We start from the raw sequence: 27,834 nt of genomic DNA, 5'->3' as shown, positions 1-27,834 counted from the left end.
AGACCCACAGACGAGGTGTCCCAGGAATCAGACAGAGTGCCACGCAGAATGGATAGGTCCCAGGGGGATCTGAGATTTGTGTGAATCAGGCAAGGTCGTTCTCGGGGATGAGAAAGTGTGCAATACAGAGAGGATGGTTCCAGGGCGAACAGTCAGTGTGTAACATAGGGAAGATGGGTCCCTGGGGATTCAGACAGTTTGTGGCCCAAAGATAATGGAACCTGGGGATTAGACAGTCTGTGAGTCAGGGAGAATGGATCAAAGGGAACCAAAAAAAGTGATGTGACAAACAACCTTGCTGGAGGAACTCAGCAGGCCGAGCAGCATCGCTTGGGGAATGGGTGGAGCTGTCGATGTTTTTGATTGAAGCCCTTCATCAAGATGCAAGGCAATGTTATTCCCCGTTTGAATGAAGAGTGGCATCATGACATGTCAACCTATTTTTACTGAGCAAACAATGGGAAGTTCAAAGTTCAAATCTCACTTGAAGCTGGAGGGAATCAGGTCAGGCAGCATCATGGGAAGAAAACGTCAACTTTTCGGATCGACTAAATGAAGGGGTGATATCAAGGTGGGTGGGAAGCAGGGTCAAGAGATATCAGGATGTTGGACAGAAGGTGGGAGATGTGGAGAACAAGCTGGGTGGGGGGGGGGGGAGACCACTAGGAGGTGTGGGGCAGAGGCGGTGAGAGAAAAGTAAGAAAGGGAGTCGGTAAAAACTAAATGGAAACAGTAGAACCCGATAGAGGGAGGGAATTGGAAAACATTGGTGTTCAGGAGGAATATGATGTGTCATTCTTCAAGCCTCGGCCTGGAACGAATGAGGTCGAGGACAGATATTTCTGCGCAGGAATAAGAAGAGGAATTAAAACAGTGGCAACTGGGAGTTCCAACTTGGACCCTAGACAAACATCAGGTGTTCAACAAAGCTGTTACCAATTTACATGTTTTTTAATTTTTAAGTTTTAATTTTTTTCAATTTAGACATATGGCATGGTAACGTCCATACCACCCAATCATACCAAATTAACTAAAAATCCCTGGTACATTATGAACGGTGGGAGGAAACCAGAGTCCCCAGGGAAATCCTATACAGACATGGGAAGAATGTACAAATTCCTTACAAACAGCACTGCAACCCAGCCCAATCGCTAGCGCTGTAACAGGAGTGCTCTAACCCCTATGCGAACCGTACCGTCCTTGTTGTGGAAGAAATATTGTTTGGCTTTTTCTCAAAGCATCTCCAATAATACTATCTGTGGACTTTTGCGGAGTTTCAGATGGATAATGCACACACACTCTGGAGTGGGGTTTTCACCCACAAACATCCAATTTAAAACCAAATTAGGTCATGTTGACATTCTTCATCTTCTTTCAACCAGATGACAGCCTGATATTTGCTCCCAGTCACAAGTCAGATTCAGATCTTTTATTTTAAATTTAGTCCCAAGTCACACCTTAAAACCAGACCTTTGGTGTTGGATTCCTGATCCCAGATGTTGCTCTCAAACACCCACTTTTGATTACATCTTAATCCCAATTTGAATAACAGATCTGAGATTCCACATTCAGTTCTAATTCTCCAAGTCTCAGTAAGATGTTTATCCCAGAAGTCATTCCTGGATAGCAGTAAACCAAAAGTATCCACTCCTACCTCAGATCGGAATTTAGATCATCGGATTTAAAGACTACTCAAATCCATTCAATAAACCCACAAACAAGGCCAAAGTGTACACACGAGTTCAGGATGCACTTTGGAAGAGAAAGACCTCAGTGGACAGGTCCAAGGATTCCTGATGCCAGAAGCACAGAAAGATAAGGAAATGATGAAGGCATGTGGGATACTTGCGTTTGTTAGTGCAGGATCTTGCAAGAGACTGACAGTAATAAAAACACATTGAAATGCTGAAGGAACTCTGCCAATCTTTCATCTTCCCTCCGAGACAAAGCTATATTGCTGATGTTCCTGGCCTGAGCTCTTCTTAAATGTTTTTCATCCAGAGGATGGATGGAAGCTGGTGCCTGAGGGGGTGGTGGAGGGAGAGTCCCAGGTCACTGAAGGAGTCTCTGGATAAGCACAAGGCACAGAAGGCTCAGACCAGGTGATGGTCAATGGGATTTGTGGGGGTGGCCAGCATGTGCAGGGAGGGCCGAACGGCCAGGTTCATGCCCCTGACACCCATCCCCCCCCCCCAACCGTGAGCTCCGACCCCACTAGCGGCCATTCCACCCTCTGTGGCTGCCTCCCTGGCAGCTTGTCCGCCGGGGCTTCGCTCAACCGCTCTCCCCCTCCCGCACCCCCGCAGAGCCCAGGCCCCTCCGCGAGTCAGCAGCCCCGCGGCCCCTCACCTGTGGGCGGCCTTCAGCCCCGCCGCTGGTGCCTGTCGTGTGGAGCAGGGCGGCGGCGAGGGGCTGCGATCAGGCCGCCGGCTCGGTCGGGCCTCGGCGATCTCACGGCGGCGGCGGCAGGGAGCGGGGCCCTTGCGCCATCACAACACTGGCCGCCACTCCGCCCTCACACCTCACTTCCGCTTTCCCCCGGCACGTGACGCAGCCTGCCGTCAGGGAGTCACGTGGCTCCAGGTGAGCGAGTGGCCCCCAGGTAGGTTCCCGTGTAGGTAGATACATACACAGTGGGTTTTTGCAATATAAACAAACCCACCCACTACTCAGGAATGGCCAGCCCGCCTCCAGGTCACCCAACAAGGAGCACAGCCCCAGGGCTGGGGCACAGCAGTGAACACAGAAGTCTGCAGACAATGCTGGCAAACTCTGCAGCTCCAACAATGCACTTTATCTGGGAAGACAGAGACAGAACTCCCTGAAAGCCTCGCCAATTTTACCATGACATCCCCCAACTCCTACAATCAAGGGTAAAAACACATCAAACAAAGAAGTAACAAAAAGCTTTCACATCTTAAATGGTTCAGTGAGGTCCTCCCCCCCCCCCATTCAGTCTTCCGAACGTGGCACTGAATGGCAGAGGGGCCTCCTCCAGCTCCTATTTTCTGGAAGGAGCTTCCTGAAGGAAGACAATACCAAGAAGGATCCCACAAACACAGCAGCTACTTTGTGCACAGCCGGGACCCACCATCAGCTCATATCAATCTTGGACCATCTCTGTTAAGGTACAGAATTCCCTTGACACTCCTTCAACTAAAAATAAATTGTGGCTTGTTTGTCATACAGTTAGTGAACAAGGATTCTGTGCAATATGGTTATTGCGTTACTGAGCTAACAACGCTGATTAAATTTCTGAAGTGGACAGTTGGGCAATACTGAAAAGAGTTGAGGGCTTAAAAGTACAATGGTATGTTGGACTGAACAATGGTTGGTCACCATTTCGCATTGGCCCCCTTTTATCTTGTCTTGTTGAAACCGTCCCGACCAAAACTATTTCTTCCATGGATGCTGAGTTCCTCCAGATGTTTGCACAAGAATACAGTATCTGTAATGTTTGGGTTTCTTGACAAAAGTGCCAGTCATTCAACATCCAACAGATGGCACTCCTGGCAATGCAGCTCTCTTCCCTCAGTGCAACAGCCGACCACCAGGATCTGAATTAGAATTTGAACACCACAACCTGAGACGAGAATGAAATGCATTGGCATCAGCCACACAATGAATTTTGTGGCTTGTTAATGACAATAAATTGTGATTCTGATTAATCTGGAGCAGCAGTCTGTAAACCTAAGCAACTGCAAAGAGAAAGAAACATGAATAAGGTGTGAATTAGTAAGGCAGCACAGTTAATGAAGCGTTCAGCACAATGCTATGACAGCGCCAGCGACCCAGGTTCCAATCTGACGCTGTCTATAAGGAGTTTATACACTCCCACCCCCCCCCCCCCCCCCCCGGTGTCTGCGTTCTGGTTTCCTCTACCCTTCAAAACGTACCGGGGATGTAAGTTAATTTGGGTGTAATTGGGGCAGCACAGGTTTAAATGGACGGAATCCGCTTCTACCGTGCTGTAAATAAAATTTTCAACAAAATTTACATTTTTGTCAATAGCAAACCACATAAGTACCTCAAAATAACCTACATCAGGTGAATATATTGACTGTGGCAGCTGACATATCTAATCATTGTTTTAAGTTACAGATTGTAAGGGGAGATTAGATAGGCTGAGTTTGTTTTTCCTCGAGCAGAAAAAAGTAGGAGTGATTTAATGGAGGTATACAAAATACTTTTCCCCCATGCTGAGGAATGTCAAAAGCAAGAGGACATTGATTTAAGTCAGCAGGTCAAACAGTATACTTCATGTAGCAAAGATAAAGATTCATAACCAACTTTTCAGGTTTGACCCTTCATCAAGGCTTGAATTTAAGGATGTTTAGAGGGGATTTTTCACACAGAGAATAGCTGGAGATAGTTTGAAAGGGTGGTGGGAGTGATACTCTCTCATGGCATTCAAGAATACTGGACAAGTCCTGGACATGCCACAGACAGAAGGCCTCAGACCTAAAGTGGGTAAATGGGCTTAGTGTCGACAGTGACCATTGACAGCTCAACCATAGAGGTCGTTAAGAGTATAAAATTCCTCGGTGTGACCTGTCGGAGAATCTCACCTTAACACCAGCTCCATAGTGTTAGGTCTGCTTTGTTCATGAATGAGTGAGACAAACACCAGGCTGAGTCGAAATCAGGGTTCTTTGTTCTTTATTACCGGATTGTAACACTTGCGACTAACCATGTTAGTCGGAGAATGCATTCTGCCGTTATCAGCAAAATGGTGATTTTTTTATACCCTTGGATATGTGCTTAGAACATCATCATATCATTACTTGTCCAATGACTAAAACTGTTGCTATCCTTTCCCTGCTAGCTTCCTGCCTCTCAATCCATCAATGTCTCTCTTATCTTGTAAGTACAAGGATGCATTCACATCTTGTTACAGCCCTGCACATTCCCATCTCATGATGTTTTACCTTACAATAGCCAAGAAAGCCCAGCAGCCCCTCTACTTCCTGTGACGGGTGAAGAAAGTTCATCTTCCACACTCCAACCTCACTACATTCTACAGAAAATGTATTGAGAACATCCTGTGCCACTGTATCACCGCCTGGTTTGGAAGCCGTACCTCCCTAGAGAGTGAAGTCAGCGGAAAAGATAATTGGCGGCTCTCTTCCTACCATGAAAGAAATCTACCTTTGATGCAAGCGAAAGGCAATAAACATTGTGAAGGACTTCACACAACCCTCATGCCATCTGGTAGGAGGTACCGTAGAATTTGGGCCCTTAGGCTCCAGAATTCCCAGAACATATGTTGATAATGTACCGTGAACTTTTACCATATACTTAATATTTTAATGTATTTAATATTTTAATGTATTTAAGTTCTATTCTAACTTCTAAATATGCTCTGTGGTCCTGGAGAAACATTATCTTGTCTTTACTGTACATAAAGGTGACTTGACTTGAAGTACAACAATTGTCATGGACGTGGGCAAAGGACCTGTTTCTGTGCTGGAATTGTGTAAAGTTCGGAAAATAAATCTTCTAGCTTGCCTTCATGGAGCAGATCATCGTACAAAAGGATGTCATGCTGCGGCAGTGTAGATGCCTCACCTGGAACACTCTGTGTAATTCTCATTGCCCCAATTCACAGGAAAGATATGGAGGTTTTGGAAAGGGAAATGAAAAGGTTTACTAGGTTGCTGCCTGGGTTAGAGCGTATGAGTTATGGGGAAAGGCTGAACAAACTTGGCTGGTTTTCTCTCGAGTAGAGGAGGCTGAGGGGATGGGTGACAGGATTGTTTATATTATCAGATAGGGTTGACGAGTGGTTCTCAACCTTTGTCTTCCCACTCACCTACCACTTTAAGTAATCCCTTACCAACCTCAGAGCACTTAGTGCAGTTCGAGAGGAATCCAGGATTTTTTTTTTTAACAGCACGGCAATAGGCCCTTCTGGCTCACAAGCCCGTGCTGCCCTAATTATACCCAATTGATCTACAACCCCTGGTCTTTTTTGAACAGTGGGAAAAAACTGGAGCACCTGGAGGAAACCGACTCAGACACGGGGAGAAGATACCAACTCCTTTCAGACAATGCGGAATTTGAACCCCGGTCCCGGTCACTGGTGCTGTAACAATGTGGCGCTGAATCGTGCCACCTCAAAACCAAACAGAGGGGCAGAAGTGGTGGAAATATGCTGTGGAGATTAATTTACATGAGGAACCTCAATGAGCTATCCAAAAGAAAAACACAAAAGTCTGCAGACACCATGATTAAGGTTAAAAGTACGATGCTGCAGAAACTCAGTAGGTCAAACAGTGTCTTTTATAAAGTAAAGATAAAGATATATAACCAACGTTTTGGGCTTGAGCCCTTTATTAAGCTATTTCCAAGTCAGATCGGTGTGTGAAGAGGGTGATGGCCTGTAGGTGGTGACATTTCCCTGCATTTACTGCCCTTGTCCTGTCTGTGGTTAGAGTGCTATTGAATTAGCATGGGTAACTACTCATTAGATGTTGCAAATATAACTGTCTGTATCAAGAAAAAACTTACATTCATCTAACTAACACATTACATCTCTCAAAATGACAAAAAGCAATTTCTATCCAATTTATAATTTAACACATGATTGTTGTCAAAGAGTGAAAACAGAGCAGTTTTGGCCTCTGGAATGTTGAATAAGATGAATGTTGGGTTGTTTAAAGGAGGAATGTGGACAAGAGTGCACAGAACTCTTCAATCAAGGGATAATTTGCAATGAGCAACAGGGTCTGGCACTGCACTCCAACATCATCCCTGCCTGTGAGCCTCACACACTGTTTGCACTGAACTCATCAGATATTGGAAGTAAATTGGATGGCACCTGGACTCTTGCAGTGCAGCATTTCTTCATCTCAGGAGCCGCAAAATCCTCAAGGACTGAAAAGTATTGGCGTGGGTCACAGGTAATAACCCCGAGCCAGTTATTCCCCATCATTTGCAGCAGCCAATTGCTGCAGGACCAGAGGATTAACTGTGCTGCATCACAATAAAGGTGACAGCAAATAGGTCAGGGATAAGATCAAGCTGGGGGATGGGACGAGGAGAAGACGAGCCACACCTGGTTGAAGGATCAAGTTATAACCTTCAGAATGGCCTTCATCAATCAAAGTATTGAGTATAGGAGTTGGGATTTGGAACATTCCCGTTTTGGTCACTTAACTACAGGAAAGATATCAATAAGATTGAAAGAGTGCAGAGAAGATTTACTGGGATGATGCCCATACTTCAAGAACCAAGTTACAGGGAAAGGTTAAACAGGTTAGCACTTTATTCCCTGGAGTGTAAGAATAAGGGGAGATTTGATGAGGTTTTCAAAAATTATGAGGGGCAACTTGACTTTTTCCACTGAGGGTAGGTGAGATACAAACCAAAAGAAGAAAAGTTTAAGGGGAAACTTCCTCCCACAGAGTGTGGAGGGTGTGTGGAACAAGCTGCCAAATGAAGTGGTGAATGTGGGCTCAATTTTAACATTGTGAAAAATTTGGACAGGTACATGGATGGGAGGGTATGGACTAGGTGCAGGTCAGTGGAACGAGGTAGAATAAGGGTTATGCACAGACTGGAAGGGCCTGTTTTCTGTGCTGTATGATTTTATGGTTCCAAAACGAAACAGAGAGGCATAAGTGGTGGAAATAGTTTCTATGCTCATGGGGACAACTTTGTTGCAGATTTTAACAACAGATTTAGTGGCCTTTGACTGTTGCCAGAGGCCCACTACCTTCAGTTTTCACCTCATGATCGGCAATGAGAAAACATGAATCAAATGGGAAAATCCAGATAATGATCAACATTTCACCATTTTAAACCTGGATCATTTAGCAGCTTCTTTGTAACCAAAGGCAGTGACCAAAGGCAGTGAAACATGGAAGTCTGCAAAAGTTGTGATGTAGTGAAAACACAGAAATGCTGGAGGAACTCAGCAGTTCTTGCAGCGTCTGTCGGAAATAAAAATGTATTACTGACATTTCACATTCAAGGTCTGAGTAAAAGCTGGCAGCGCCTGAATAAAACAATTGGTGGGGAGGAACACAGACCAACTGACAAAAGGAGCTATTTGGATATGGGGAAGAGGCCAGGAGACAGAAACTGTGAGAATTGACTGGGGGAAGGGGTTGTCTATTAATGCAGAGCTGGGGTAAAAGGGAAAAAGCCATTAATTTAAATGTAATACTGTCATTGAAACCAAATATCTAATTGAGTTCAGAATCAACATTTATTGTTGTGAACAAGTCACAAAATTTGTTGTTTTTCAGCAGCGAAAACATTCATAAAAACCACGTAAAAATTAATTAAAATAATGCACAGTCAAAGTGAGGCAGCGTCTTTGGTTCATCGATCATTCAGGAATCTGATGGCAGCAGGGAAGAAGTTGTCCATGTGCCGCTGAGTGCTCGTCTTTAGGCTCCTGTACCTCCCCCCCCCCCCCCCCCCCCCCCCCCCCCACACAATGGTAGCAGAGAGAAGAGGCCAGGGCCTGGGTGGTGGGGTTGCTTGAGGATAGTGGCTGCTTTCTTGTAGATATCCTCGATGGAATGAAGACTGGTGCCCATGACATGGCAGGCCGAGTTAACAATCCTCTGGAGAGTGATGGAAACAGCCAGAATGTTCTCTATGGTCCACCTGCAAAAGTTTTTGAGAGTCTTCGGTGACGTACCGAATCTCCTTAAAGCCGCTGGTGAGCCTTCTTTGTGATCGCATCAATGTGGAGGCTCCAGGACAGATCCTCGGAGATGTTGACACCCAGAAATTTGAAGTTCTTGACCCTCTCCACTACTAAGCCCTTGATGAGGACTGGGTCATGTTCCCCTGACTTTCTCCTTAAGTCCACAATCATTTCCTTGGTTTTGCTAATTAATGTTGAGCACAAGGTTGTTGGCGATACTACTCAATGAACTGATCTCTCGATCTCTCTCTCAAGTACGCTTCCTCATTGCCATTTGTAAGTCTGCAGATAACCAAATTTGTAGATAGCATTGGAATTGTGCCTGGCCACAGTGTCATGGGTATAGAGCTAAGCATGCATGATAGTCAAGTAAGGAGGCATTATTTCCAATTGGGCTGACTGTGGTCTTCCAATGAGAAAGTCAAGGAACCGGTTACAGAGTGGGGTGCAGAGGCTGGCCTAGAGTTTGTAGCTTCTTGACCAGCACTGAGGGAATAATACTATTGAAGGCTGAGCTGTAATTTATGAAGAGCAGCCGTATGTTCATTGATTCAATCAGCTTTATTTGTATATTAAATATAAAAAGCAAATGGCTTTCTCCACATTGAATCTCCACTGAACTTTTCTCATATTTTCTTAGTGCACATGAATAATTCAGCTATCCCTCAATGTCAGGAACAGAACATTGACAAACCTGTTGACCACATCTCACTTGCTTCAGAATTTCCCCATTTAAACTTCTTGTTAAAAAGAAATGCAATGAACCTGAAGCCTGATGTAAGGAAGCAAATTCATCAAGAGACAACTGATCATTGTTGAATCATTCTTACTGAATTGTCTTTCACACAATTGTGGTTCATCGAATGTAAAACAGCACAGTATGGGCCCTTGGGCCCACAACGTTGTGTCGACCTCCATAAACCAACTCCATGATCGATCTAGCCCGTTCCTCCCTCACAGTCCATAACAACCCCCACCCCCACCTCTTCTTACATCCATGTGCCTATCCAAGATTCTCTTAATTTTCTCTATTGTACTAGTTTCTACCACCATGCCCAGCAATGCTTTCCAGGCACCCGTCACTCTCTATGCAATAAACTGACTTCTGACAGCTCCACTCACTTGAAACAGATGTCCTCTGGAATTGGTCATTGATGCCTTGGGAAAAGGTGCTGGCTGCTGACTCCATGTTCCTCATAATCTTATACACCTTTATAGTCACCCCTCAGTCCTCTATTGCTCCAAAGAGAAAAGTCCTGGCTTGCTCAACATTTTCTCTTAAGACATGTTCTCTAATCCAGGTAGCATCCTTGTAATTCTCCTCTCCACCCTCATGAAAGCTTCCACGCGCTTCCAACATGAGACAACTGGAACTGAACATGTGGTTTAACCGAGGTTTTATAGAGCTACATGACCTCACCGCTCTTGATCTTATTTTCTGACTAATGGCAACATACCAGACACTTTCTTAAACACTATCAATTTGTGTGGCCACCTTGAGGGATCTATGGACTTTGACCCTAGGATTGCACCGTTCCTCCACACTGTAAATAATTCTGCCACTAACCTTGTACTCTGCCTTCAGGAAAATGTATTCACTTCACACTTTTCTGGACTGAATTCTATTTACCATTTCTCCACACAACTCTGCTTTCTGACTATAACCTGTTGCGGCCTACGACAACCCTCTACGTTATCCACTACTCCGATCTTTGTGTAATCTGCAAACTCAATATTCTACCTCCTCATCCAAGTCATTTGTAAAAACCACAAAGAGCGGGAGGTCCCAAAATGGATCCCTTTGAAAATCCATGAGTTACCAACTTTGCCCCAATTCACAGGAAAGATATGGAGGTTTTGGAATACGCTCCCATCAACTACTTTCCTCTTCTGTGGGCAGTCAATTCTGAATCCAGGCAGCCATGTTTTCATGGATCTCATGCCTCATGACTTTCTGGATGGACTTCCGGGGGGAGGGGGGGGGGGGGGGCTTGTCAAATACTTTACTAAAATCTATCTGTAGCACATCCACAGCTCTACCTTCATCAATCTGTTTTGTTACCTCCTTGATACATGAAGAATGACTTGCCCCTCACAAAGCCATACTGACTCAAATAAGAGAATGCTTCCTCAAATGCTCATGAATCCTGTCCCCAACAATCCTCTCCAATAGTTTTCCCACCACTGATGCTAGACTCTCTGGTTCACAAGATATGTTCCAGTGGGAGGAAAGAGGGTATGGCATCTTCACAATTCCTGGGAAAACCTTGCCTGTTAGCTGTACCCCATCAAGAAATCAATTTGTTGCCCACAATTGATAGAGCCAGTTTGACAAGGGTCTCCATGGAAATGTAGATTCCAATAACTGGCTTAACACTTTAAACTCCAGGAGAAGTAACAGGAGCACAATTTCAACTGAAAAATTGAGGGTGCAATATAATCAGTAGCATTATTCTAATTTAGTGCAAATTAAACTAAAAGAAAATCATCTGGTGAAAACTTCAGAGATTTGAGCAGAAAAATAAACATATCAACAAGTGGTTGGCTTATATCTCAATTCAATGATTAGTGCAATCACACTGAAGTAATCAATCAAAATGCTACCGGTAGTTGTTGAACTTCGAGAACCCCTTCCTGACGTTCTAAGTTTGGAAAGTGGTGAGAAAACACTGAGGGATGGTGTTCCTGAAACTCCTGAAGCAGGCATTGTTTTTCTTTTTCACCCATGTGGCGGTTTTGACTAATGCCCTGAATTAACTGATGAAGTTGGTCTAAAGTGGTCCAATGTTTCTGTTCCTCAAACTCCTTCTGTGTTACATGCTTGCAGAATGTAAAGCCTGTCACAAAGCAATGAAAAACATCAATCAGGAAAGGATGCATTGGAGTTTGCAACTCATAAAAGGTTGATGTAAACTTGCATTTATAGACAACCTAACAACATCCACATCAAAGATCTGAACATAATGATTACTTTTGATAATAAGCACAGGAGAAAAAGAAGGGTGGATGTTTCAAGTCAGAAATCTTCATTGAGACTGAGAACACAGAAGAGAAGTGAGTGTTAAGAGAACGGAGGGGGAGAAGTAGGGCAAGGGTACTTACAGGATTAGTGAATCGAGGAAACAGACAAGATATTTTTAAAACACTTTTTGATACTTCAGCAAATGCAACTAATGTGCACACATCAAGGGGATGACTTCAAGACAGTTTCTTCCTGCAGCCATCAAGCTTCTGAATGAACCCCACACAGTGCTTACATATTTACCTTTTTTGTACTAATGAATTTTTAAAATCATTATGACCCTCTACTCTGTAATTGTGCTCTTACCCATGTATTTTCTATGGCTGCATGAATGTCATCAGACTTTGCAGAAGAACGCTTCTCACTACACCAGGTATACCAGGATTGGTCAATATCCACCATTTATTTATTTAATATTAAGAGAAGCAGAAAGTGCTGGAAACATTGAGTAATTCACTAAGTATCTGTGGGAAGATTCAGGTCCAAGAACCAGAATCAGAAATTATTGTCATGAATATGTTAAAAAATATATTGTTTTGCGGCAGCAAACACAGGCCCAAACATTGCTATAAATCACTCTTCCAAATCAATCAAATAGTGGAAGAAAAAGAAAAGACACGTTAAGGTCGTGTCAGTGGTTCATTGTTTGTTTATAAATCTGATGGCTGATGAGAAGACACTGTCCCTGTGCCTTCTTTTAAATTTTGAACATTATTTAAGTTTAGCCCATTGCTTCCCTCATTTGCTTTCCATCAGAAATCTTGCTTTGAAGAAATTTACCACATTAAATCAAATTAATTCATTCTAAGGTGCTTTCTGAGAACACAAAAGATACAACACAAACTAACTTTTCACATTCCAGAAACATTCAAAGGAACTTTGATCATCTGAAATCTGGAATTATTGGTCATGCAATTCCCTTTATTTTATTCTCTCTAATAAGACCAGCCAACAACTGGAAAGCAAAGACAAACTTTAAGTGGCTTGACTTGAAGGATGGAACCTTTGGATCAGATCTCGGATCATATCCTGAATTATTGATCTTGTGCATTTTCATAGGTGCTGGAAAGAAGTTTGTTATTGTGAACAAAAGGAAGCAAAGAGGAATGAAAGAATTTTGCGTGCTTTTATGAGTGTGTGCACAAGATACCTGCAGAAGCATTGGGGTTCTTGCCTTCCTGAAGGGGAAGAAGCTTCCTCCTGACCATCTGAAGCAAAGAACTGGGGACCTGTTGCAAAAGAAAGATTTGCATTTATAGTGCACATTTACTGGCCTGGGAACACCCCAAAACGTTTTATGGATAAAGACATCCGCTCACTGTCCCATCAATATTGTAATTGAGGAAACATAGCAGCCAATTCCCATGCAGCAAGGCCCCTCAAATCACACTGCAATGAGGGCCAAATCATCTTTCAGTGACTTTGATCAAAGGGATAAATATTGCCCAGTGATCGACCCTTGGTTTCTTTCAGAACAGCATGAAATCTTTTCCATTCTGCTGAAAGGATAAACAGGGCCTTTGTTTAACATCAAATGTAATAGCACAGTACAGGCCTTTCGGTCCACAATGTTGTGCCTATTGATAGAAACCTACACAACAATCTCACCTTTCCCTACTTCACACCCATAACCTATTTTTCTTATATCCATGTGCCTAACTAAAAAAAGTCTTTTAAATATCCCTGTTGTATCAGTCTCCACCACCACCCCAGGCAATGCATTCCACCCACTCTCTGTGTGCAAAAAAAACCTGACATCCCCCTTAAATTTTCCTCCCGAGATTTCCTCTGGTGTTTGCTGTTCTTGCCCCTGGAAAAAGGTGACCATCCTATCTTTCCCTCATAATCTTGTAGACAACATCTTGCTCGAATTACCGCCATTCAGTGAGTGAACATCGCCCTTGGATCCACACTTCTGTACCCTGGCCTCTGCAGGATTTGAACCCAGAGACCTCAGACTCATGGGGAAGATTTGCTCCCTGCTATGACACACAGCTGATATCTGACTCGAAAGGGCCGAGATGGATACAAAGTTGAGTTACTGAAGCTGAGATGGGGGATGGGACAAACCAGAGATTAGTGTCGGGACAGAAAGGATGAAGATGGCAGCAGGAAGGACTGAAACTGTTAGTGGTGGAAGTAGCTGGAGTTGGTGAGAACTAAAGTTCAACTTGGTGTTCAATTTGCCAGTGAATCTGCAACTGCTGGAACTAATCTAGTCTATTGGCTGGGAGATGAAATGAATGGAATAGAAATGGAATGTCATTGGGCTTGCACTATGAGAAATCTGCCACTGAATATCTGAAGCCTGCTCTGCATATCAATCACATCATGCCCTGATCATCCACAAGCTCCACTTTTCCAATAACAAGCATGGTCCTCTGCTAAGGAAACAATACAGGCTGTTTCGCAGATTGCATTTAAGACAATGATAAATTTTTGAATAGTTGGGGCATTTTGTCGAACAGACGGATAAGTGGAGCTTCGTCCTTGGCCAGATCAAACATGATCTTATTGAATGGTGAGGCAGGCTCAATGGGCCAAGATTGATACCTACTCTGATTTCTTCTCATTCATTGTTAAACCATTTTTTTTGGACATACAGCAGTCACAGGCCATTTGGTCCACAAGACCATCCCACCCAATTTATACCCAATTAACCTATAACCCGGTACGTTTTGAAGGGTGGAGGAAACTGGATCCCCCAGGGACAACCCACGTAGACACAAGGAAAATGTACAAACTCCTTACAGATTCATGATTCAAATGAACTTTTACATTTGTCCTCAGAGTATGCAGACTGAATATACTGACAATCCCTAATTGACTATGGAATAGAATACATATTTCAGTTAGAATTTAATCACACTGCTGTGGGTTTGAGGTCTGAGGCAGAGCAAGAACATGCCTATTTACTTCCCTAAAGGACGGTAATGAACCAGGTCTGACAGTTTCATCGTCACCTGACGCTTGCTTTATATTGTAGATTTGGCTTCATTAAATCCCCTGTGGTCATGGGGAGATTAGGTCTTGCCTGTGGATTATGTTATTTTCCCTAATATTGGAACAGACAAGTAGGCTAACCACAGAGCGCCAGTAGAGTGTTAGAGACATGGAGGATAGGCCATTTGACCCTGGGAAAGTAGCCATCTGCCTAAAAATAAAGAACGTCCCAAATAAGGAAAATTACCAATCCGAAGGGAATTCCAGAAGCATCAGAGATGCAAAGGTGGGTGAAAAAGCCAGTGTTGGAGATAGTCAAGCTATAGTTGGAAAGGTCAGGAAGGGACTGAGGCAATGTGTTACTGAACCGGACAATGAAGAGGCAGTGGAAAACTGGTGCAGATCAAAAGATGCACAAACTTGCCCATGTTGGCCCAGATGCTACAGTTTCTTTATGTTTCAAGAAAAAAAAACAATTTGAAATGTCAGGCTCTCACAGCTCAGACGACAAGGGGGTCCTCATCCTTCCTCATGCACAATATTACATATCTTTAATGGAGCGCATGCCAGCCAATTATAAACATCAGTCAGAGATCAAAATGATTCTCTCAATATCTTCATTAAATGGGCTATCAACTTTTCTCATAAAAGTGTACCTTGAAGACTTCAGTGTGGTTATCCACAAGGAACATGACTAGCTCCTCAGTTTGGATCTTTGATAGAGACTTGTTTTGTACAATGGCTTTGGTAAATGTTCTCCTCATCACGGTCCTGTTGGTATACTTTAAAACAAATACAAGTGAAAAATAAGACCAGAAAACATTGGAGCAGAAATAGACCATTCAGCCCATTTGAGTCTGCCCCACCATTCAAACAAGCTGATCCATTTTCCCACTTAACCCCACTGCGTAGCCTTCTCCCCATAACCTTTGATGCCCTGGCTAATTAAGAACCTATCAATGTCTACCTTGAATACACTGAATGACCCGGCCTCCACAACCGCCTGTGGCAACAAATTCCACAAATTCACCATCTTCTGGCTGAAGAAATTCTGACACATTTCTGTTCTAAGTAGACACCCTTCAATCCTTAAGTTGTGCCCTCTTGTCACAGACTCTCTGACCATGGGAAACGACCTTTCTACATCTACTCTGTCCATGACTTTCAATATTTGATATGTTTCAATGAGATCCCCTTCATTCTCCTAAATTCTATCGAGTATTCAAAGGTACAGATTTTGCCCTGCCTGGAGCATAAGTGACAATAGGGACATCTTGACACTGCGGCAGGACAGAAATGAGGGATAAAGCAAACAGATTCATACAACCAAAGTGCTTCTCAGTGAAAGAGATATCAGAAGCGATAGCTGTGATGGCAACCAACTAGTTCTCAGCTAGTTACCACAAGCAACTGTGTACTAACAATCAGATCATGCATTCAATGATGTTAGTTGAGACATCTGTGTTGTAAGACATCTCTGTTGGATGCTGCCTCAAGAAGGCAGCCAACATCATGAAGGATCCCTCCCACCCTGCTCAGGAAGAAAGTACAGAAACCTGAAGTCCAGCTGGTGTAAGAATAGCTTTTTTCAACAGCTACAGGCTCCTGGACCACCCTTTTATACTATCCATAAACTGCTCCAGGATCACCAAAAACTTTGTCTAAAGTGTCACTTTTTTTCCTGCAGTAACTGAAACTGAACATTTATCTATCCTTCTATACTTATTACCTATATAGTCGTATAAAAGCCAAATTTTCTGGTCTATTTTTAAATGGTAAATTTATGAGGTTGACTATTACATGGATACTACTTTTTTTTGGTGGGGGGGGGTTGGTTTGAGGGGCTGAAATTCACACTACAATCCTAAATACTGTATCAGTGGGGGAAGTCCAAATGACCTCCAAATGAATAAGGAAGAAAAACACAATGAATTGAAGTAACAATAGAGTCTGCGAATCAAAGCACATGTCCCACCATGTAACAAAGACCATAAGAGTAAAACACAAAAGTCTGCACACACCATGGTTGAAGTAAAAACACAGAGTTGGGGAGGGAGTGGCAAGGAGGAGCTCAAAAGAGGAGATGAAGGTTGAGTAGGGAGAGGTGTGAGGGAGTAAGGAAGGGTAAGGAGGGGTGGATGTGAGCCTGTGGGATTCAGTAGCAGAGGTATCTAAGGTGTCAGACTTGTGGAGGCTGGAAAAGGTAGTCCAAAGGGCCTCTTTCTCTACTGTACAACTCCTTAACACAACACATTTCCTGCATCGGGTTTGCTGCCATGAAAGGAATAAAAGGGCTGGGGACAGACAAGAGACTGCAGATGCTGGAATGTGGAGCAACACACCATCTTCTGGGGGTACTCAGCAGGTCCACCAGCATCTTGATGAAAGGTCCAACCCAAAACCTTGACCATTCTTTTTCTCCCACTGATGGGCTCAACCCGCTGAGTTCCTCCAACAGACTGTGATCTTCTCCAGGAATATAGAGGTCTCAGTAGTTCCAAAATGTAACCAACCTGTTTCCGTAGTCTGCAGGCACCTGGGCTACTTGCAACAGCCATGAAGGACAGCAATCTGTGCAATTCTTCTCGCCAGTTAGGCTCCAATAACTGAAGACAAAGCTGAGTAGCTTCCAGAGCTTGTGCAATTTTTCCATTTTCTGTCAGATTTTTGTCAAAGCAAAATGTTACTCATAGGATATTGTGGCTATTTTTCCGAGAGAATGTAATCAATGACATAACACATTGGATATTCCAAGTGAACATCCAGTAACTTTCCAAATGCTATGCATGTTTTTCCCAATCATCCTTTCAGGCAGTGATAAACTACCACCACTCTTGCTGAAAAAAAATTCTCCCTCATTTCTCTTCTCCCAAAATCTAACTGTTGACTTTTTTGACAGGGAAATAGGTTTTTGCAGTTCATCTCATCATAGATGTAACTTGCTTGATGAAACCTCCCCGAGTTTCCTCTTCTCCAAAGCAAAGCACCCCCATGAAGCTCATGATTAACATTAACCATCTAAGACACAGTTCTTTGAATTTTGCACACACTCGAAAATCTTCTCAAGTACTTGGCTCCTTGTGACATTAAAGATGCCACATCTCTCTTTATTGAAGTATGTTGCATGAATTATTGTTAACTTCCTGCTATGCCTCTGTTCTGGACCGATACCTTTCTGAAGGCTCTTGTTTACCATCTCCCATCAATCCCTCCATTCCAGGAGTGTGTCCTATCCTGAACCTCATCCTCATCCAACCTTTATGTTCCATGACGCAGGGAGCACCTCTGATAGCTCAACCCATCTCACCTTGGCTCCTTGAAATGGTTAGCATGGTGGTTACAATGCTGTTATAGCGTGAGCAATTGGGACTGGGGTTCGATTCCGATGCTGTCTACAAGTAGTTTGTACATTCTTGCCACATCTGCGTAGGTTGTTCCCCCCACTCCCACCCCCAAGAACTCCAGTTTTCTCCCATCCTTCAAAAACATACTGGGGTGCAGGTTAATTGCGTGTAATTGGGGCAGCACAGGTTCGTTGGCTGAAAGGGCCAATTAAAAATGTTAAAAGTAAATTTAAAATATTTGAAAAGAAAAACAAGGTCACAGGTGAGAGAAAGCAACAGACAAGAGATGAAAAGGGAACAATCATTGGGGAGAGAGAGGGAGTTACAAAGATCTAATCACACCGTTAAAAACCAAAACAACCAAAGAAAGCAAGATGTGGAAGCCAAGGCTGGAAACATTAAATGATGAGCAGCAATAAATATACTTTCGTTATCAGTGCCCAAACCTTGTACCTGTTGGTTATTACACAAATACTTGTTTTATCATTGCAGGTGAGCCCTTTAATCAATTCAAAAAATCTCCATTGAACTTGTCAAAATGCACAAGGAACAACGGTCATGCCTTTCAACAACTAAGGGTCTATTTTCATGGCCCTTTAAAAAGATTTCTTACCCAAAAGTTTAATTATCTCGGACAGTATGTCGCGATACCAGCTGCAGAGAAGAGGCTCCCTGTTCTGTCTGTAATGCTTCACCATAGTTTCAAACAGAACTCTTTTGTAGGCTTCTGCAGTATCACCGTCATTTGTGGTCTGAGATAACATTTCACTCGCATGCACAATCAGCTGGTCTGGGAAATAATCCAGGCAATCCACAGCGGCCAAGAGCCACTCATCTGTACTATTGAGTCAAATGAAAACACAGAACAGAAATTGAGGAAGTGTTCATCAGATGCACCTTCAGCACAAATCATTATTCTAGCCTAAGCATATACAAAAGTGCTGGAGACACTCAGCCAGTCACGCAGCATACAAAGGAAGTAAAGGGTAACCAATGTTTTGGGCCTGAGCCCTTCGTCAAGGTATGAACAAAATAGGGAGGTGCCTGAATAAAAAAGGTGGGGATAGGGGTGGTGAGGGAGGAAGGGACAGGGGGAGGAGCACACACTAACAGACAAGAGGTCATAGGTGGATACAAGTGAGGGTAGAAGAGAAAAAAGCTGAGAAGTGATAAGGGGAGAGGGTAGCTCTCTGATAGGTGAAGGAAGGGGGTGGGAGCTGGAGGAACAGAGAGAGGAAGAGGGAGAAAGATCTGAGTGACACTGATGTTCAGAGGAACCTCTATGTTTTTGGACACAATCTCTAAAAGTTATCGAATTACACAGTAATTACGCAAAGTTAGTCTTTACTCCATCTTTAGTCATTTTATAAAGTATTTCTTCACTTGTTTGAGTCATGTCAAAATAAGCAGGAGGAACAGGCACAACGTTTCTCTCATTATAATATGAGGGATATACTTGCCTTAGATACTCCAAGTGATCATTCAGTAACTTTGCAAGCGCAATGCAAGTTTGTCCCAACCCTCCTTTCAGAGTGAGAAACCACCACAACCCTTGCTGAAAAGAATTCTCCCTCATTTCTCCTTTCCCAAAATCTAACTGTTGACCTTACTGGTGGGGAAATAGGTCCTTACAGTTCATAACATCATAGATGTAACTAGTTCAATTAAACCTCCCTCAGCTTCCTCTTCTCCAAAGAAAGCAACCCCCCCCCCACCCCATGAAGTTCATAACTACCACTTACACAATTCTTTGAAGTGTCTTTGTATTGGCATTGTAATTTTGTACACACTCGAAAAACTTTTCAAGTCCTTGGGACATTAGAGATGCCGCACAAATACACATCTTTCTTCAATGAAATATCTTGCTTGAATTATTTGTTAACTTCCTGCTGTGCCTCTGTTCTGGACCGATACCTTTCTGAAGGCTCTTGTTTACCATCTCCCAGCAATCCCTCCCATTCCAGGAGTGTGTCCTATCCTGAACCTCATCCTCATCCAACCTTTTAGTTCAACAATGCAGGCAGCACCTCTGTCAGCTCAACCCATCCCACCCTGGCTGCCGGAAAAAAAAACAAGGTTAGACATTAAATAATCAGCAAGTAGAGACAAGTTTTAAGTCTCTGGTGAGTGAAAGAGACCCTCAAGACATCAAAGGGGATGGCTTTGTCTTAGATGAAATGGAAAGAAAACATTAAACCAACCTTCAGAAGGAGAGGATTTTCCAAAGAGAAAAATGGGAGTAGGCTTGATCAATTTTCAGTTGAATTTCGAATAACAGCAGATGCCATTGAAACAGAATTCTGAAAGAGCCTGACAGCATGGATGCTGAGAGGAACAGAATTAATTCACAAGCTCAGGACAAGATATTTCAGGCCAAGTTGGACAAAAAGTTCTTCACTGACAAATCCAACAGTTGTGGGTCAAAATGGACTGAATTCAAGAAGTGCAAAGGGGTAGAGAGCAAAAGCACAGGCAGATGTGAGAGCAAGTGAGCAGCTGGGAGCAAGAGATCATTTGTCTATTCTGCACATCTAGAAAAAAATAGCTCAGCTTTCTGCAATGAATTCATAAAGAAAACAACATAGATCATATAAACTTCACATTTTCAGCTTTTCTTTAAGATTTAATTGTCAATTAAGTTCTTTTGATTTCATATTTAGTGCACTTACTCTAAACTAAAAATTTATCAGAAAATACTAACAAAGGAAGATTAAGGCTCTTGGAAACCTCTCGATCCAGGAATGTGTTGGAGATAATAAGATCGGTATGCCAATTGGAATGAACAGCTCCTCTTCGTTCCATCTTCAAGGGAGGTTCCAGGATGCTGTCCAGGATGGGAAGGTGAATTAAATGTAGCAGCTGCAACAAAGTTGCCTGCTTCCAAACATCCTCAATAACTATTTTGGAGCAAGTGAGTGCCATTGTTGAAAGTGGAAGCAGAGTAGAAAAATAGTTAGTTTGCATGCCCAGTTATCAACACACATGCACACAAAATGTTAGCCACTGTATGCAATTTGCACATCAAAATGTCACACTCAGTTTTGTGTTAACTGAAAGTACAGAGTAGTTGAAATTTGAGTTAGGTGCTGTGACAACACAAATAGCACTTAATTGGCTCCAAAAATAATCGATGTTTCAAGTGGAAACATTTGAACACAAAGTGTTTGTAGAAATTACAGCACAGTTCAGACCTTTTGGCATGTTGAAAACAGTTGATCGTTTGAAAGGAGTAACCAGTTAGGCTCTCAATGCGCAGTTAAATCTTCTGGCGTTTTACTCATTCCAGAATCCAGAAGAGATTTAGGATTGAAAATGATGTTAATTGTGCCGCAAGTTAGACACCACCCTTTTACCACTGAGACCCAAGCAGTTAGTCTCCTCATTCTGCTGGTTCAGGAATGGGTTTGAGAGCATCAAACTAGCAATTACACTCAGCTCCAATCAGCTGCCAGAGGACAATAACCAACACTGCTCTCAATTCCTCATCTCTACATAACCACGATGGAAAACACCATTACATACTGAAAAGGCCTAGATAGAGTGGATATATAGAGGAGGTTTCCTATGGTGGAGGAGCTGGAACCAGAGGACACAGCCTCAGAATACAAAAACGTCCCTTTGGAACAAAAATGAGGAGGAAGTTCTTCACCCAGAGGGTGGTGAACCTGTGGAATTCGTCGTCGCAGAAAGCTGTGGAAGCAAACTCATTGGGTACGGTATATTTAAGATAGAGGTACTCAAGTTGTTGATTAGGAAGGGCACCTAGGGCTACTGAGAAAGCAGGAGAATGGGGTTGAAAAGGATGGTGTCAGGTTGACTTGATGGGCTGAATGGGTTTATTCTGTTCCAACGTCATGGAAAATAGACTAAACCTCAATAATGTAGCAAGAGTTTTTTCTGAGATAATACTACTCAAGATGTTTAAAGCAGAAAGCAAACCATCTTTTCACCCTGAAATAAAAAATTCTCCAAAAGATTCACATCCTTCAATTAAGCACAAAGGGGTGATTAAAAATGCAATTTGAGGCTATTTCTTAACCCAAGAGACCCAGCTCACCCTTACAATTTTCCTCATCACACCCACCATCAGTATCACAATAGGTGTTGAAAGTGGAAAGGAAAGTCGCGTAAACCATACATTGCTCAGTCTGCCCTTTATCCCTCCCACTCTGGATCGCTGAACATCAATCACACTGATGGATTCTTCATCCTCAATTGCAGGAGGATTGATGCCTCTGACCAATGGCCAGGAAAGTTGGTAAGAGTCACATGTGATATGTGTGCTCCAGCTCAGTGTTGGCTGCGATCCACCTTAATCAGCAAGCGTACTGATCCACACGAAAATAAACAAGTGGAAACTGAAAAGCTACGCGGTCACTTGAAAATCTTTAAGCAAATTTCTTAAATCGTTTTATGATGATGTTTAGCAGTAAAATTAATGAATGGTCAGTATTTTACACCAAGATCTATGGCACGGTGCTAAACATACAGATAGGTTTTAGTGAGCTAACTTTTCAGAAATTTTTATAACATCACATACAAAACACAACAAAAGGCAGGCATCAAGGAAAATTAAAAGACTTCTGGGTCCATTTGCCTTTGTGCTCACGAATATCATGTCAAGTTCACCTTTCTTTGGCAGCAGGCTGGTTTGTGCTTTTATTTGTAGGTTTGTGGGGAGTGATGGACGAAGGCTGATTGCTTGCAAAATCTCTTCAATTCTTTTGTCACAAGCTTCCAAGGCAATAGGATTTGAAAACGTTATTTTATCTGGTCTGTTTAAAGGAAAAAAAATCATTTTAACCAGTCGATTTAAAGAAAATCATCAGATAGGATTTCACATCTGTTTAAGTATCTGTTTATTCTACCGAACTCAATCACAAAGGTAGTGCTGTTGTAGTCTGGTCTTCTGACTGCTACCTTGTTGAGGCCAGATGACAACTCTCAGACCCCTCCTCTCATTACCCCTTGAACAGGGGGCCACCATCTCCTGCACCATCACTTTCAGCCTCTAACATTTTTCCCCAACCCCACACTTAAGATCCACAAACCCAATGATCCCAGTAGACCACTCTTTCTGGGTGCTCCTTCCCCACTGAACGAGTATCATTATACCTCGACTCCATTTTGTCTCCCTTGGTCCAGTCCTTTCCCACCAACATCTGGGACACCTCACATGTTCTCCATCAATTCAACAACTTTCAATTTCCCAGGCTAGACCACCTTATTTTCACCATGGACTTCCATTCCCCCATAAAGAAATCCTCAAGGTTCCCTGCTTCTTCAGACCCAACCAGTCCCCCTCCACCACCATCCTCCCTCCCCCCTCCACTAGGCAGAACTTGTACCCTCCCCCCAACTAGCCCCCTCCACCACCACCCTCCCTCCCCCTCCACCAGGCAGAACTTGTACCCTCCCCCCCTCCACCAGGCAGAATATATCCTCCCCCCCCCAACCAGGCCCCCTCCACCACCACCCTCCCCCCTCCACCAGGCAGAACTTGTACCCTCACCCAACCAGGCCCCTTCCACCACCACCCTCCCCCCCTCCACCAGGCAAAACATACCCCCCCCCAACAAGGCACCCTCCACCACCAATCCCACCCCCCCAACCAGGCAGAACGTACCCTCCCCCCCAACCAGGCCCCTTCCACCACCACCCTCCCCACCTCCACCAGGCAGAACATACCCTCCCCCCCAACCAGGCCCCCTCCACCACCACCCCCCCCCACCAGGCAGAACGCACCCTCCCCCCCCAATCAGGCCCCCTCCACCACCACCCTCCCCCCCCCCACTAGGCAGAACTTGTACCCTCCCCCCAACCTCCTTTGGATTGTCCTGTATTCTTCAAATCCAAGGCAAACTTGCGTGGGTCCTGGTCCTGGTTACGTCCGTCTTTTCATTGGATCGTCCTCACTTCTTTCTCTGCGTCATTAATGACTACATTGGTTGCCTAATGCACTCATGATAAACTTGTCAACTTCATCAATTTTGCTGCCAACTTCCACCCTGACCTCAAATTCACAGTCCATCTCCAGTAACTTTCTTCCTTTTCCCAGTCTCCATTTTGGGAGACAAACTTTCCACAAACATCTTCTGTAAACCAGCCTCCACATCCAACATTTCATTCATTGCAATTGCAGCCACCAGCAATGGGATCCCACAACCAGACACATCTTCCCTCCCTGCCTTCCTGTGGGATTGCTCTCTCTGCAACTCCCTCATTCACTTCTCCCTTCCCACCCTTGTACCTATCTGTGACCGCAGGAAATGCTCCATTTGTTCTTACACCTCCTCCCTCACCATGACTCAGGGCCCCAAACAGCCCTCCCAAATGAAGCAACACTTCATGCGTGAATCTGCAGGGGTCAGTTACTGCATCCAGTGCTCCCGATCTGGCCTCCTCATCGTGGAGACTGGATGCAGATTGGGAGATCGTTTCACTGAGCACCTTTGCGCTGTTTGCTGCAAGAGCAAGGACTATGTCAGTTCCACATCTCATTATCACACTGACATGTCTGTCCATAGCCTCGTGTATGACAAAATTGAGGTCACTTGTAAATTGGAAGAACACTACTTTATATTTGTTCTTCTGCTATCTTCAACGGAGACCTTTTTTTAAGGGACATATGGGGCCCAGAATTAATTTTGCTGCAGATTACTGGATTGGAGATTGTGGTTCATGAGGGAATTACAAAGAAACTTATTTCTAAATTGTATCTTCTACTTCAGGAGGAATCTCCAAAACCAGATTTGAATAAATCGAAAGAAAGATGGGAATCAGATTTGGGAACTGAAATTGATCCTTTTTGCTGATCTGACAGAATGTAGGGGTGAAAGGGTGCCATTCTCGCTGGATGCCCATGTCCAGTGATGTTCCACGGGGATTAGTGGTGGGATCTCTGTTGCTTGTGGTATATCTAAATGACTTGAAATTCTGCAGATGACACTAAGATCAGTGGTGTTGTGGACAGTGTAGAGGGCTATCAAAGAATTCAACAGGCTATAGATATTGGCAGAGAAAGGGAAGATGGAGTTTAATCTGAACAAGTGTGATGCGTGGCACTCTGAGAGGTCAAATGCAAGGGAAAAGTACACAGTCAACTGCAGGATTCTAAAAAGCATTGATCTGCAGAAGTATCTTGGGGTTCAGATCCATAGTTCCTTGAAAGTGGCCACATGTGAATGGCATGGAAATGAAGGCATAAGGAATGCTTGGCTTCTTTGGGTGGCGCATTGAATGTAAGAGTAAGGAAGTCACAATGCAGCTGTTTAAATACTGTGTGCAGTTCCAGTCATCCCACTACAGTAAGGAGATTTCACATACAAATCTCAGATTCTTTTTCCTGTGGGTATGGCAGACTTGTGAAAGGTATAGAAATTTCCCAGGATGCTGCATGGTTCGGAAGGTATGAATAATAAGGAGAGGTTGGATAAACTTGGGTTATTTTCTCTGGAGCGTCAGAGGCAACCCAATAGGAGATTATAATATTGTGAGAGGCACTGAAAGGGTGGATGTCAAAATTTTATCCCAGGGTAAAAATGGCAGATACATGTTTGAAGAGAAAGGAGGGAAAGTTTGAAGGAGATGTGCAGAGCCAAGATTTTTTCACATACAGAGTGGTAGGTGCCTGGAATGGGCTGCCAGAATGGTGGAAGCAGCTGTGACGTAGCATGTTAGAGGCTTCTCAATAGACACGTGAACACGGAGGAGAATGAGGGATATTAGTCACGCGGCAGAGTTTTACTTTAACTTAGGCATTGTGTTTGTCACAGACTTAAGAGGCCAAAGGGCCTGCTCCTGTACTCTATGTTCCACGTTCCACATATCCAAGGGACTGACGGCTGCTTAGGTAATGACATTTATGCATATTTCAAAACAACTAAAATTCTACAATAATTTTGAAAACAAAATGAATCTGATTGAGGAACTCACCTGGCTCATGCAAGTCTTTTGGAAAAAAACCTACCAACTTAGTTGGAGCTATATTTGTTTTGAGACTAAAGTGACTGACTGCTCTCCAGAAATGACTTAGCTGAGGGTAGACGATGAACATTGATCTCACTTGCAACATCATGGCGAGAGACGGGAAAATCATCTTACCTGGGACATTTCTTCTTCAGCATCCATCTTTCATGATGAGGGAACACCTCTGTTCCTTGCTTCCCCCCTGGGAACCCACTATCATCCAGGAGCCTGTAGAGACTGCCACTGCCATCCTCAAATACCATCTGCTGTTCTTTGCCGAAGAGTCTCGTGCTAACACGCTCAAACACTCGGTGATCCATCAGAGCCTGGCAGAGGCGAGCTGCTTTCAAACGTGAAAGGTCGCTGTTCATGAAGTACACATTTTGCATGAGGTGGTTCAGTACCACGTCAACTGCGTCAGCACCAGTGAAGCAGCCACTGTGAGTTCTCCAAAAACGTCTGTACTGCCTCACCTCCACCTGGGTCTGCAGGACATGGATAAGATTGTTCCAAAGCTGTGTTGCATGAAAAGGTTCCAAATGTCCTAAAGAAAACAAAGCATCATTTTGTTTTATATATGCATTTTGATTGCAGAGGTCTCGCATCAGATATTTGACACTTTTAACATCAGCATCACAGACTCACAGATAAAGTGACTGGGTTAAACCCTACTTCTGGTACTCTGCGTAGGTTTCCTCCCATATCATAAAGATACCAGGAGTTGGTAGATAACTGGCTACTAACTACTCATGGAATGCATGTGGGCACTGGGATCTGAGGGGAGTTGATGGGAAGTGCAGAGAGAATAAAACATTCATTTTACGTTGGGGTGTAAATGGGTGCTTGTTGTTCATTGGATTTGGTGGGCCGAAGAACCAGCTTCCGTGCAAGGAGTTGGTAGATAACTGGCTACTAACTACTCATGGAATGCATGTGGGCACTGAGATCTGAGGGGAATTAATGGGAAGTGCAGAGAGAATAAAACATTTGTTTGATGTTGGGGTGTAAATGGGTGCTTGTTGTTCATTGGATTTGGTGGGCCAAAGAACCAGCTTCTGTGCGAGGAAACTCAACGAATTAGTGATCTTGAATTTTCTTTTGTAACCATATTATTCCTTGATGATATTTACAATGTGAACAGGAAACAGTGCAACCACTCACAGAGGTTACTTCCTCACAACTTTTCTCCCTGATAGCTGACAGTTAGAAAAGCAACAAAGTCCCATGAACATCTTCAACTGGGGATTTCCCTCCATGCTACTACACACACCATCCTGGTATGTATACACTGACCATTCACTGCCAGTTCAATATCAAGAAAACATCACTCACAGCTAGAAAAGTTGCATATCAATGTTCCTTGAGACAACAGAGAGTATATGGCAAATAAATATGTCTATCATTATAAGAAATCTCCACAACTGGCAAAAAGTCATTGCATGTTATTAAAAGGCAAACACAGTACAACTCTGATAACCGGAATCAGAATCTCTAAAATCAGTTAGGTGAATTTTTTTTAAAATTTCAGGTAAACAAGGAAATCTGAAATCCTCATTTATCTAAACAATTTTCAGACCTGAACTGACCGGGTACGTCGGGCTTCAGATGACGGTAGCAGTAGACCTCGGGCTCCCAACAGAGGTGTGGACCTCAAGCTCCCGGGCAGGAGCGGGACCCTCAGACTCCCAGCATGGAGTGGGGAAGTGTTGGTGGTCGGCAGTCGCCAGCATTTTTTTGGGTGAGAATTAAACTTTATTTTAATGCTTAAAAGCCTTACCTTGTTGTTTGTTGTTGTATAAACAATGTTACAAGTGATTTGCTGTTGTCACTGAGCTGGGGTTCTCCGATTAAAAGTTTATCCAAAATGGGCCTGGTCCCGACCATTTCAGATAATC

At 43.5% G+C, this 27,834-nt stretch overlaps 1 protein-coding gene and 1 long non-coding RNA gene across 7 annotated transcripts in view; one reads left to right on the top strand and one right to left on the bottom strand.

The window, feature by feature from the left end:
- scyl2 (SCY1 like pseudokinase 2) overlaps positions 1 to 27,834 on the bottom strand; it is a 97,720-nt gene that overhangs the window by 61,411 nt on the left and 8,475 nt on the right. For 5 of the 6 annotated variants that reach the window (XM_069904373.1, XM_069904374.1, XM_069904375.1 and 2 more), the window contains exons 2-9: positions 26,075 to 26,483; positions 22,601 to 22,746; positions 20,673 to 20,868; positions 18,585 to 18,811; positions 17,141 to 17,283; positions 15,284 to 15,409; positions 12,835 to 12,913; positions 11,267 to 11,499 (exon numbers count right to left, since the gene is read on the bottom strand). In XM_069904373.1, the coding sequence (XP_069760474.1) occupies positions 11,267 to 11,499; positions 12,835 to 12,913; positions 15,284 to 15,409; positions 17,141 to 17,283; positions 18,585 to 18,811; positions 20,673 to 20,868; positions 22,601 to 22,746; positions 26,075 to 26,483 (1,559 nt within the window). The remainder of the gene's footprint in view (positions 1 to 11,266; positions 11,500 to 12,834; positions 12,914 to 15,283; positions 15,410 to 17,140; positions 17,284 to 18,584; positions 18,812 to 20,672; positions 20,869 to 22,600; positions 22,747 to 26,074; positions 26,484 to 27,834) is intronic. The other variant, XM_069904378.1, reaches the window with a different exon arrangement.
- LOC138746260 (uncharacterized) lies at positions 490 to 27,673 on the top strand. The gene is made up of 3 exons (XR_011346826.1): positions 490 to 571; positions 4,939 to 5,211; positions 27,514 to 27,673. It is a non-coding gene; the product is annotated as an uncharacterized lncRNA (long non-coding RNA).

This window comes from Narcine bancroftii, chromosome 11, assembly GCF_036971445.1.
Source record: "Narcine bancroftii isolate sNarBan1 chromosome 11, sNarBan1.hap1, whole genome shotgun sequence".
Taxonomy (NCBI): domain Eukaryota; kingdom Metazoa; phylum Chordata; class Chondrichthyes; order Torpediniformes; family Narcinidae; genus Narcine; species Narcine bancroftii.
This window is presented reverse-complemented; position numbering and strand designations above follow the sequence as displayed.